Below are 12293 nucleotides of genomic sequence, written 5' to 3'. Positions count from 1 at the left end.
CCTGCAGAGAGTGCGAACTCCTCAGAGGGATCTGTTTCATAGGACTCTAAAATATGATCGCAGTAGTAGAGAAACATCTTTAAAACATGTGGACATGTACAGATATTAGACTTGATTTTTGCTGTACTCAAGAGAGGGTGGCTATTTGTGTTTCTTTGTAGCACAGGAAAACAGGAGCACAACGGCAAAACCCCTATTAAAGGTCAACATAATTTAAGTAGTTTCAACATAAACTGGTGTAAAACAATACAACTGTCTCATTTTTAATGATTGATTATTTCATAAAGCACCAAAAGCTGCTGGGAGAGAGCAAGAGAGAGCAGCAGTGGTGTTCAGATTAGAGATGCACCGATAACACTTTCTGTGAGGCCAAATTAGGGATGCACAGATTTTGGAAATTAGGGCCAGTACTGATATCTAAATAATGTTGGGGATGCCAATGCCTATGTTTTTTTCACCTCTTCTTTCAGTGAAAACACCCCCTCTGTTCTAACATTTTCACTCATGTTTGACCATTACCACAGATCAGAGTTTGTTCAAAAGGCTGCGTAATAATTTCCTTTCTGAATCAGTTAATTAGACAAGATGCCAGCATTATATATATTTATATATAAACTTCAAACAAAAAGTAAGGCAATTTGTGTTTGGTGCATTATTTCTTTGTTGTAACAATGCTTCTTGGTAATAAATCTTACACCGTTGGAAAGCCTGTTTATTACCCTTTTAAATGATGCCACATTTGTAAGGATCATGCATTTGTTGGATGAGCAGCAGAGCTGAGTATGTGGGTTGCGCCCATGAAAAATGTGCCAAATCCTCCCTGCCAATGTCAAACAGCTGATTCTGCTGTTGCTATTGACTCTTGATTTGAGCTTCTGGTACCCCCAGGTCCTGCCACCTGTGAGCATGGGCCCCGCTACAGTGGTCAGTAGATGTCCACTGTAGCAGGTGTGACAGATACTTTTGTCTATATAGTCTATGTTAAAATGTCACCAAACTAAATGACTTACCTTTGCATACCTGCTTCAATAGTGAAAGGCTAAAATCATGCTTCAAAGGCTATCAAGTATTATATTGCCAATGTTGTGAGCCCGAGTACTTAAACTCTGAGCAGCACCATTATGATTAAAGTTACGTGTATTGGTGCATCCGTAATCCAGATTCAGCAAATACTGATGAAATCTACCACAAAAAAAAGAGGGGTGGCATGGTGTAAAATGCTTTTTTTAATAGAAAAACTTCTCCATCCTGTCTGAGTTGTACAAATAGGCTGGCTATGTCACTGTGGTCTGTGGGTTTCTTTTCAGCGCATGAGGAACAGGACCAGAACAACAAATCTCTACCATCAATAAATCACTGCATAACAGCATGTTTGCCCTTCAGTGACCCACAGGAGGAAACAGAGTCGTTTCTCATCAATTCCTAGTATTGACTGCTGTGTAGGTTTGCTTTAATCAAAGAAATAAAGGGAAAAACTTCAGCTTAATGTTGCACATTGAATTGCATGTTCATCATAACTGCAATATGAGAATTCCTCCTGAACACAGCTCAAGTCTGAATGCACTGTAATACATATAAGAGAATGTATTTCATGCTAACAAGCATGTTTATTCACTGAGCATGTGTATGTTCTATCCACTGAATTGTGACCTGGGTGTGTATAACGGTCATATTTTCACATCATATTCATGCAGTCAGATGAGGCGCAAGCTAGCTTCAGCTACCCTCAGCTACCCTCAAATTAATTGATGCCAATTTACTGGTGATCTTCTTTTATGGTAACCTGACACACCAGAAAGACTGTTCCATATATCCATTGTATGGATAGATTTCACTTTCATCTTGGAAACCTGCCATACAAAGTGTTTAGGAGGGGCAATCCTTTTCAAAAAAATTATCGGAAGATGATTGTCACATTCATTACAGACCAGTTAGAGCGACCAAAAAATGAGGAAATAGGCATGCGCAGCTCTGGTAGTAACCTGAGCTCAACAGACAGGTGCTACTGTAGTTTATGAACACTGGAGCTTGTCAGTGGATGAAACTCATGCCAAAGCAGGTCGGAAGAAGTACAAAAAACATCTCATCTGCCAAGAGAAGCTTCCGTTGTGGCTCTTTGCTCATGTGTTGATAAAGAAATGTGGATCAGTTCTGATAAAACAGCCACTACTCAAGTAACATCAGAGTTATCGCTACACCAGTGGCAGTGATTGTATATACTGGCTTACAACACAGCTAAAAATCATACATAACAATTACAAACTCATGGCGAAGCAGTTTGAGAAGAGAGCAAAAACATCTTTTTCATCATAAAAAGCTTTCAATGCTGTTCTTTGCTCTTTTTTCAAATTTGACTGAAACACATGATACTTGTGCCCCACACTGGCAGCAGCCACTGTAGGTTCTCTGCAGAGGACGTCAAGCACCAGAGCCCTTGATGGGGGGCAAGAAGTGATTTCTGCATAAGCCAGGTTTTGAGCTGCTTGAAACTATGCCAAGCATTCAAAGTGGGGAACTAAACATTCTTTTTTCTTAAGCTTCTTTTCTGATCCTAAGTAATGAAATATTCATGCAAAGAAAAAGTAAAAAAAAAACAAAAAAAAAAAAAAACACACAAACGACAGCAGGCCCAGATTAAAAGCCTCCATCTGAGCAGTCTAATTTGGTCCAGTCCACATTAAACTCTGATCTTGCCCATGCTTTCTCAGCTGATGTCCGTCCACTCTCGTTGTTGTGACAAGAAATCTGTCTCTTTTAAGAGATCAAGACCATTTGGCTCGGCTCAGTAGAGCCGGTAGTTTGGCTCCCTAAACGGCTCTTCGAATGGTACCAGTTTGGCTTTTTAAATGTGGATTACATAAGGACGAAGGAGGGAGGAAAGGAAACTGGTACTCAAACAGCAGCTAGTTACTGTTGCTCACATTAAAGAGCTGTTTCATAGCACAGGCTTGTTCGTAAACAGCAAATCTTTACTCAGTCTCTCACCCCACGCGGTTTATTTGGTCAATAATATACCATTGTTTCAATTAAAAGCATGTTTGTGACAAAAAGAGGATTTTTGATACATTAAAGGGACTCAACTAGCCTCTTAGCCTCTTAGTTAAAAGGTCCTCAAGACTCTTATCTGCCTTCATCTAACTAGACAATGCTAGTAGGTCTGCAGGACTGAGTATATTGATCGCCTCCATGCAGGGTCAATTTGTGAAACTGTTGTAAAAAATAACTTCATTGTAAGGTGGAGGTATTGTATTCAATGTAGTGTGCAGGTCCATGTAGAGCTTCATGTTCATGTCTATGTTTTGGATCACATGACTGCAAACAAGCTATATAGCAGTGCGACTAAACCCCGTCTGTAGCTACTGCCTCTTCTTCCTTAAATAATGCTGATTGGTCAGGTCCATTTTCAGACTTGGCACAATCGTTTCAGACTGGAGCTTAACCTGATGACAGACATGGAATCTGGCCAGTCCATCTGCATTGCAAGGTTAAATTTACATTATTAAGCTCTATGTATGAATTCTGATATGAATGTATAGGAGTAAAGTATGTGTAGAAAGAGTAGTTGGGGGCCCCTATAGCTAAGGGCCTGAAGGCATGTGCAAAGCTCCATGATGCTACCCTCACAGACTGATCTGCAGAAAGGTAAAGGAAAGGACCAACATCTCAGATCTATTACAACATGCCATCATGTGTGCCTCAGAGGCTCCACAGTCATTTAGTCTGTATACGTTCCATTGTTTAGTATTTGCATGAGGTTCTGTTAAAATTGTGTGAACAGATATCCAGCTCTGGATCAAATGCAAATTATGAGTCAGTATCTGCAGAGCAACCAGATAGCAGAAGCACAGCCTCAGGCTAAACTTGTTGATGTCACGCCTCCCCCTCAGTAGGAATCAGCTCCTCATTCAAATTCACACACTGACGCTCCTGGAAACACAACGAGCTCATTGAACGGGGCCAAACAAGCCTTCACATCAGCTGCTCTGTCATATTTGGTAGATCTACAGGTGTTTGGGGGACCGAGGAGACGTGACAGGCGCTTTATTTTCTAGCAACAGGAACACGAGCAGCCTGTAGCACGGCGGTATGAGGCTGCCCGTCATGGTCTCATTCATTACAGACACAACCTGCTTTAACTCACCCCGACTCTCCTCTGGACCCTCCGCAGATACTCGTCCATGTCGGCCTGCGTCGCTACGGCGTCGCTGCAGATCTGTCCATAGACAAGTTTCCACAATGAAGACGTGTGTCTGTGTGTGTCTATGAGTGTGTTTTTCTCTCCGCTTCGAAGTCTCCCGCTGCGCTCGCACTGCAGCACTCTCTGCTGCTGTGGGTCCTCCCCTCCTCTACGGGGTGAACCCACCACACCGAGCACCGAGCAGTGGGTGTGACGGCAGGAAGAGGAGATCCGACGGAGGCGCGCGTCGTGATTCAACCGCGCTCCCTGCAGTATACAGACCCCCACCCCACCCCCCTTCAACGGCCCTCATACACAGACACGGAACAAACACACCTACCCTACCCTGTGAAGTACACAGCCTCACCGTCGACCAATGAAAACACGGAGGGGAGACCGGGGCCGGCTGTCACATTTCCTATTACAGTTTCTTCAGGTTCATATCAGGACTGATTAGTGATGACAGAGATCTTAAAAGGAGCCATACATAAGACAAGTTCATCTTATTGGATAGATATTTATGTCTCTTATATGTTTACAGATATATCATATATTTTACATATTGGAATATGTTTTATACTATGAGCAAGATGATGTATTTTGATATATAATGATTCTTTTTAAATCATACATATAGAGACATGTGATCACTGAATGCTTTCACAGGTAATGAATTTTGGGAAAAATTTAACAGTGATGATAAATGACTTTTAAGATTAAAAAAAAAAGTCACAATAATTAAATATCACGGTATCAATGTTACTGTGTGTCCAGTTCAAATAAATGTGAAATAAATAAATAAATAAATGAGTTTTAAGGATAAAAATCTGAGATAAAATGTCAACTTTATAAGTCCTGAAGTTCAAAATAAAAAATTGAAAGTCAAAATAAGGTTTTAAAAAGGCAAATATATGAGATAGAGAGTTAAAATCACGAGTTTAAAGGTCAAGATATGAGATAAAATACAAAATTAAGAGTTTAAAGGTCAAAATAGAAAATCAAATACTAAATTGTGACTTTAAAGGGTCAAAATGTGGGATAAAATTCTCGATCAGGAGTTTAAAAAGTGAAAACATGGGGTTAAAAACCAAAGTTAGGAGTTTAAAAGGTCAAGATTTGATTTAAAATGAAAAACTGAATTTAAAAGGTCACAATATGAGAGAAAACGTCAAAATTATGAATTTAAAAGGTCAAAATATGAAATAAAAATTCAAAAATTCTTTCCCTCATTTCTGACTTTTCATCTAATTATTTCTACTCTCTACTTTTTCAGATTTTTACAACTTAATGAGGATTTTTTTTCAATTGTAAGGTTAAATTTACATTTTTATACTGGAGGAAATCTGCAGACCTCATAGCAGCAGGCCAGTACTAATTCAGATATGATATGCAGCACTACTATATTTGGCCCCGGGCCTTGAATTTGACACCCATGTACTAAAGTGATGAACACATTAATGCAGCAATATGCCTAATTATAATAAAGTCATAGAGAACATCATTATATAATGATTCATTGAAGAAAGATTTACTCATTGTTTAGGTGTAATTAATACTAAGATTGTACATAACCAGTAAGTTTTGACAGCAGGATTTTAGCACTAGATTGTCTAGCCCACTACTAAGGTCTTTGGGAAAAGGGAAAAGCTCAAGCTACATCTAATCTAATCACTACACCAGTGGCAGTCATTGTATTTACTGGCTTACAACACAGCTAAACGTCCCACATAACAATCGCAAACTTATGCCAAAGCAGTGTGGAAAGAGAGCGAGAATATCTTTTCCATCATGAAAAGCTTTCAGTACTGTTTTTGCCCTCTTTCAATAATTTAATGTGGTCCAGTTATGATAAAATTGCTGCTACACTTTAGCTACACCTGAGCTAATCGCTACACCGGCAGCAGCCACCGTAGTTTCTTTGTTGAGGATGTCAAGCAGCAGAGCCCTTGATGGGGGGCAAGAATTGATTTCTGCATAAGCCAGGTTTTAAGCTGCTTGCAACTATGCCAAGGGTGCAAAGTGGGGAAAACACATAATTTATTTTTAAGTTTCTTTTCTGTCCCTAAGTAATGAAATATTCATGCAAATTTTAAATTGAAAAACAGCTAAAAAAAAAAAAAAAAAGTGGAAAACATTGGGTTGAAAGAGTCCAAAACAGGTTAAGAGAGGCGAAACGGGGCAAGATAGATGAGAACATGGTGAAAAGCTGTTAAAAAGTAGCAAAAATTGGTTAAAAGAGTCACAAATGGTACAAGAGAGGCAAATAAAGGTACAAAAACGTGAAGGAACACGGCGAAAAGCAGTTAAAAAGTGGCAAAATCAGTTTAGAGTGGCAAAAAGGAGCAAAAAAAGGTGAAAAGCGGTTAAACAGTGGCTAAAAATGGTTAAAAGAAGCCAAAATGAGTCAAGAGAGGGGAAAAAATGAGTGGGTAATTGTGACAAGCTGTTAAAAATTGCAAAAACAGTGCAGAAATGGGTTAAAGACTTGCGTGAATAAGTTGTTCTAACATCATCACCCAAAACTGATTAGCTGTTCCTGAGCCAGGATGCTACCACCAATGCTACTGATCCAAGACACATGCACTGATGAATGACAGCTGGGGCGGGCCCATTCACTGGGTTTGTCAGGGGCCCAGACACTTCTGTGGGCGGACCTCATAGTGAAGATGAGCTTGTAGCTCTGTCTCTCCTCAAAAGAATACTCAGTCCATCCATCCTGACAGAGAGCTTCATACAGCACCAGCTCATACATCACAGCTGTGCCAAGTTGAAGAGATAGAGATGAAGAGTAACTTTTTTATTAAGCTTTTCTTGGGTGGCTGTGAGAACAAACTTGTGACATTATCTTGTTATATTTCCATGTGTGATATTCAGTAGACGGTCACATCACAGTGTTTTAAGTCAGGTTTCAGTGCAAGGGAGAGGAAGCAGCAGTTGCTGATTTGAATCATCAGTTACCATCCATAACTTACTTGGAGTGATGTGAAAATTTGCATAAAATCAAACATGCTCCAAAAAATCGTAATGACGTACGAATGTTTCGGTGTCAGTGTGCAAGCATGATCAGAACAACCTGAAACTGATTTTTTTTTTTCTTCAATAGTCTTTTTTTTATTTGTGAAAAAACTGGACAAAAACTCAGTATGTAAAGGCCTTTACTCCTGAGAAAATTAGTCTAGTCCCATCTTTTGCATTATTAACCTTGACTGGCATTTAAGAAGGGAGTAAATTTTCATCTTCAGTAGTTCCCCCAGGTATAAGGTGGATAGGGAGAACCAACCCCATACACAATGAAAATAACTCTGAAATGAGGTTAGCTGTAACAGTAGAATCAGAGTGTTTTTGATTCTAAATGACAATCAGCTGATGTGATAAAAAAAATAAACAGTATGCCCACTTCACATGAAGACAAGAAACTTCCATCTAGTTCAAGAGGGATCACTGTTGGATGTATTGATCATAACTAATACACACCAGAGTATAAAATGTAACAACCGACCCCCGTCTCCCCTACTCCATGTAAGCAATGATGAACAGATTAGCTCCAGCACCACGGAGAGCTCCCTCTCCTGCTGTAGTGATTGCTGTGATTTCAGCACCTCTACTGCCAGCGGGTGCGGGGGTTATTTTGGAGAAAAAGATTTTCTTTAACACATTTTTCTATTTTGCTGCAGTGGAATCAAAACAGGCCAAAGCCAGAGTCAGAATGTTCTGCAAAAACGCCTCTTTGTTCTGTGTGTCAGAAGGCACTTTAATTAACCTGAAAGATGACCGTGTGAGTAACAACCTAAGAAGACAGAAGACAGATACACTCTCTCTCTCCCTCTCTCTCATATACCCACCAAAAGTCAGCCAGCCCTGAAACTTTAATATTCAAAATGGAAATGACATTCATCAAACGGTCATGGCCCCAGTGGATTTATCTCTTCATATAGTTTGCTGTCTTGTCTGTCTCTCTCTCTGTTGATCTACTGTGCTATGAAAGAGTATTTGCCTCCTTCCAGATTTCTTTTATTTTGCATTTGTCACACTTAAATGTTCTAGATCATAAAAAAATGAACTGTACGCAAACAAACCAGAGAAAATGCAAAATGCAGTTTTTAAATGATGATTGAATTTATTCAGGGAAAAACACATCCAAACTCACTTGGCCCGATGTGAAAAAGTAAAAGCCCCCCTTGTTAAGTCATGAATGAACTGTGATGAACAACAATCTTGGAAAGCTGAGTTGCACTCACCACACCCAGGCCTGACAACTGCCAGACCTGCTGAATCAAGAAATCCTTTAAATGGAGTCTGTCTGACAAAGGGGATTAGGCTAAAAGACCTTAAAAAGCAACACATCATGGTGCCATCTAAAGAAATTCAAGAACAGATGAAAAACAAAGTCATTGACATGGGTTACAAAGCCATTTCTAAGCCTTTGGGACTCCAGTGAAACCATGGTGAGAGCCATCATCCACAAATGGAGAAGACTTGGAACAGTGGTGAACCTAGGAGTGGCTGATCTACAGAAATTACTCCAAGAGCGCATTGACAAGTCATCCAGGAGGTCCCAAAAGAACCCAGAACAACAGCTAAAGACCTGCAGGCCTCACTTGACTCAGTTAAGGTCAGTGTTCATGATTCAACCATAAGAAAGAGACTGGGCATAAATGGCATCCATGGGAGAAACCACTGCTGACCAAAAAGAACTCCAGTGCTCTTCTCGCATTTGACAAAAAACATCTTGATGATCCCCAAGACTTACTGATGGACTGATGAGACAAAAGTACAATGTCTGGCCATCAGTTCATGACCTTAAGCTCAAGAGCACTTTGGTTATTCAGCAGGACAATGATCTGAAACACACCAGCAAGTCCACCTCTGATTGACAAACAAACAAACAAAAACATGAAGGTTTTTTAGTGGTCTGACTGAGATGCAGTAGCATGATCTATTATGCTGGAAAACCCTCTAGTGTGACTGAATTAAAACAGTTCTGCAAAGAATAGTGGGCCAAAATTCCTCTATAGGGATGTGAAAGACTTATTGCCAGTCATCACAAACATTTGCTTTTGCAGTTTTTACCACCAAGGGAGGAACAACCAGTTATTAGGTTTAGAGAGCAATTACTTTTTCACATAGGGCCAGTTAGATTTGGATTGCTTCTTCCTTTTAGTAAATGAAATCATCATTTTAAGAACTGCATTTTGTATTTACTCAGGTAATCTTTAAAAAAGGTGCTGGAAAAATAAACAACAATAGTAATGATTAAATAAGATGTGGCACAAAATTATGAATGATTATTAAGTTACTTTGTATTCCTTATTGTTTTATCTTTTTTAGTTGAAAATGCAACTGCAGTAGTGTCACACGTACGAGCAATTTAGACCCACCACTGAACCTAACGGCATGTTTTTGGACCATAGGAAACCACAGCCCCTGGAGTTTCCCACACATGAAATGTTATCTCTTCACAGAGAAGTTTCTGTTTGATGTGAACATTCTGTGAGGTGACAGTGCCACTTTCCCATTGTCTAGCCCTTAAAAAAGCTTTTTCATCCTCCCTGTTAAATTGTCCATTGTTGCAGCTCTCCTTCTCTCCTCCAGAGTCTGTTTGATGATGCTGACAGACCCCAGAAGAGAGGCTTTCTCCTGCTGCCAGTCCATCTGTTGTTTCTCCAGCTCCTCTTGGGTCTTCTTGAAGGAGGCCTTCAGGTTGCAGCTCTCAGTGAGGAGCCGTGAACCGTCCTCCTCCCACTGCTGTCTCTGAATGTCCAGGTCTGCTTTTGCCTGAGTCAGTTCCTTCTGCATCCCATTGCTGTCTCCTTATTGTGATCATCCGGGGGCACTGACCTTTCACTCCTCCTCCCACTGTCATTGCTGTCTTTTCTGGTCGTCTTTGGCTTGACTTAGAGCCGTCTTCATCCTTAAAATTTCTTTCTTTTTTTTTTGCCAGGAGACGGGATTGCTCCTCATCCCACTGGCATCTAAGTGTCCGGATGGTCTACTGGGCCTGGTCCCGTGCAGCTTTAATCCTTTCCCTTTTCCACCTCAGAGAAACGAAGACCTGAAACCTCTCCTTCTCCCATAAGCAGGTTTTATCAAACAGCTCCTTTTGAGAGTTTTTCAGTTCCCCTTCCATCCTGCTGGTTGTCTCCTGAAGATGGGAAATGTCTTCTTCCGTTTTTGGCTTTGGGTCTTCTGGTCTCTTCTGGCCTGCTCCAGAGAAGCCTTTATTTGAACCTCTCCTCCTCAACAGTTCTTTCTGGGCCTGGTTAAGAGCCGCCTTTAGGGTGCTGGTTTCTGGTAATAAGTCTAATTGTCTTGTAATTTCTTTAGGATAAGGTGGTAATTACCTGGTAATTTGCTGGGATGTTACCAAGTAGTAACTCACAAATTTGGTAATATTAATACAGTATTTACTTAGTAATAATTTATTCATTATCAAGTAATTTTTCATAATATTGTGGCGATTCTCCGGTGATTGGGTTTTATTTTACAGAGTAATTTCTTAGACATAAGATTATAGTTTTCTATAAAAGTTGTCTGATAATTCCAAGGCAATTTCTTTTTTTTGGCCCATCAAATTAAAGTGAGTCCTTCCTGTATAATCTTCAAGTAACTTTTAGGTAATTTCTGAATGCCTTCATTGACTCTGGTCTGAGAGCACAAAGATCCTTTGGCTCCACACATTGACAGAAGACAAAGACAGCATCCATTACTGTCAGACCACACCATCACTAACCTCACCTCACAGAGGATATCATAGTGCTTACTGCAGTACAAACATAGTTAGACTACTGTGGAGGACAGTGAATGTACTCCTGCAGGGGAATGGATAATACATGTATAAGTTAGCGAGCACTTCTGTAGGGGCTTGTTATAATGTTGTTGTTCATGTATTGACGGGGTCATGGGGTTGTGTATTGTGGCCAATGAGCAAAAGCGCTGTCAGTCTCTTCATATCAATGACAAACTGTCTCACTGAGCACCCCTACAGGCCTGAATTAAAATGGCTGGATTTACAGCATTTTTCTTTGGGAATACTTTTCTGTTATGTGGATTTCTGACATTGTGTTGTTCATGTGTTTGCAGTAAGTATATTTCCATGTGTCTATTTCCCTTTTTGGCTAAACACCCATTTAAAGTGTGCATAGTCTAAAGAGAAGAAAATGCTTACAAAACAGTCAGATCCATTACAGGGTCACAGGGTATGATGGGAGCCCAGCGTTCTGAGTAGAGTGGCTAAAGTTAGCAGCTAGCTCCACCAGCTTTTCGTTCCTCTTTGCAGATGAATATCGTGTTTAATGTAACTTAGCACTTTAAGTAGTTATGCATGAGTATAGCTCTCAACAGCCTGCTTACAACTTTATTTCCATTTTCTAGAAAAAATGGGGGTTAAAACTGCCCTTCCAACATGCTAACCACTAAGCTTCTCATGTTTATGTTCAGGGAAGTGCTGGAGAAAAGCTCTGGCAAGAAGGCAGCGGACACTAAATTAAGCTACAGCGGCTACTAGCAGCAGGAGTTTCCATAAAAGTTTTAAAAGAGCATTTCAGGTCAGTGTGTATAAGAAATAATAGGTGAGTAGTGTAGACAACTTATAGATCTTGCAAAGGTTGATTTGATATCCAAATCTAGAAATTAGCTGGCTAACCACATCCCTAGTTTGCGGACAAAAGTCAGAGTCTACTGGTCTGTGGTCTCTCTGGTCTTACTCTTGTGAGGCCTGGACACGGATAAATTGCCAGAGGCCCAGACTGGACTCCTTTGTGATGATGTCTCTTCTGCACATTTGTGGGTATCACTCTAACAGCCTTTGTCATCAGTGTGTGAATGTGGAGTGGTGTGAATGGTTCAGTGTGACCTGTGCTGTAAAACCGCTTTGTTTAGGCAGACTACAAGAAAAGCACTATACAAGATAAAGTCCATTTATCATTTGTGTAAATGTGGATATAGAAGGAGGTTTTCTTCTTAGGGCTCTTTTGTCATAAAACGTTGAGTATTAGATTAGTTTTTGGAAAACACTGCAGTCAGTAGTGATGTTTGTGACATGTTAAATTTCTAGTTATGCCTATTTGCTTTATTCTGTACATTTATCATGTCACTTACAGTAATGTACACGATATGG

At 40.1% G+C, this 12293-nt stretch overlaps 1 protein-coding gene across 1 annotated transcript in view; it reads right to left on the bottom strand.

Annotated features, from left to right (window-relative positions):
• Positions 1-9973, bottom strand: part of LOC121509773 (protein prune homolog 2-like) — a 99479-nt gene extending 89506 nt beyond the window's left edge. Inside the window, exons 1-2 of the mRNA XM_041787433.1 lie at positions 9791-9973; positions 4142-4474 (exon numbers count right to left, since the gene is read on the bottom strand). Of these exons, the coding sequence (XP_041643367.1) occupies positions 4142-4474; positions 9791-9973 (516 nt within the window). The remainder of the gene's footprint in view (positions 1-4141; positions 4475-9790) is intronic.
• Between the last annotated feature and the right edge of the window lie 2320 nt (positions 9974-12293).

Source organism: Cheilinus undulatus, linkage group 5, assembly GCF_018320785.1.
Source record: "Cheilinus undulatus linkage group 5, ASM1832078v1, whole genome shotgun sequence".
Classification (NCBI taxonomy): Eukaryota; Metazoa; Chordata; class Actinopteri; order Labriformes; family Labridae; genus Cheilinus; species Cheilinus undulatus.
This window is presented reverse-complemented; position numbering and strand designations above follow the sequence as displayed.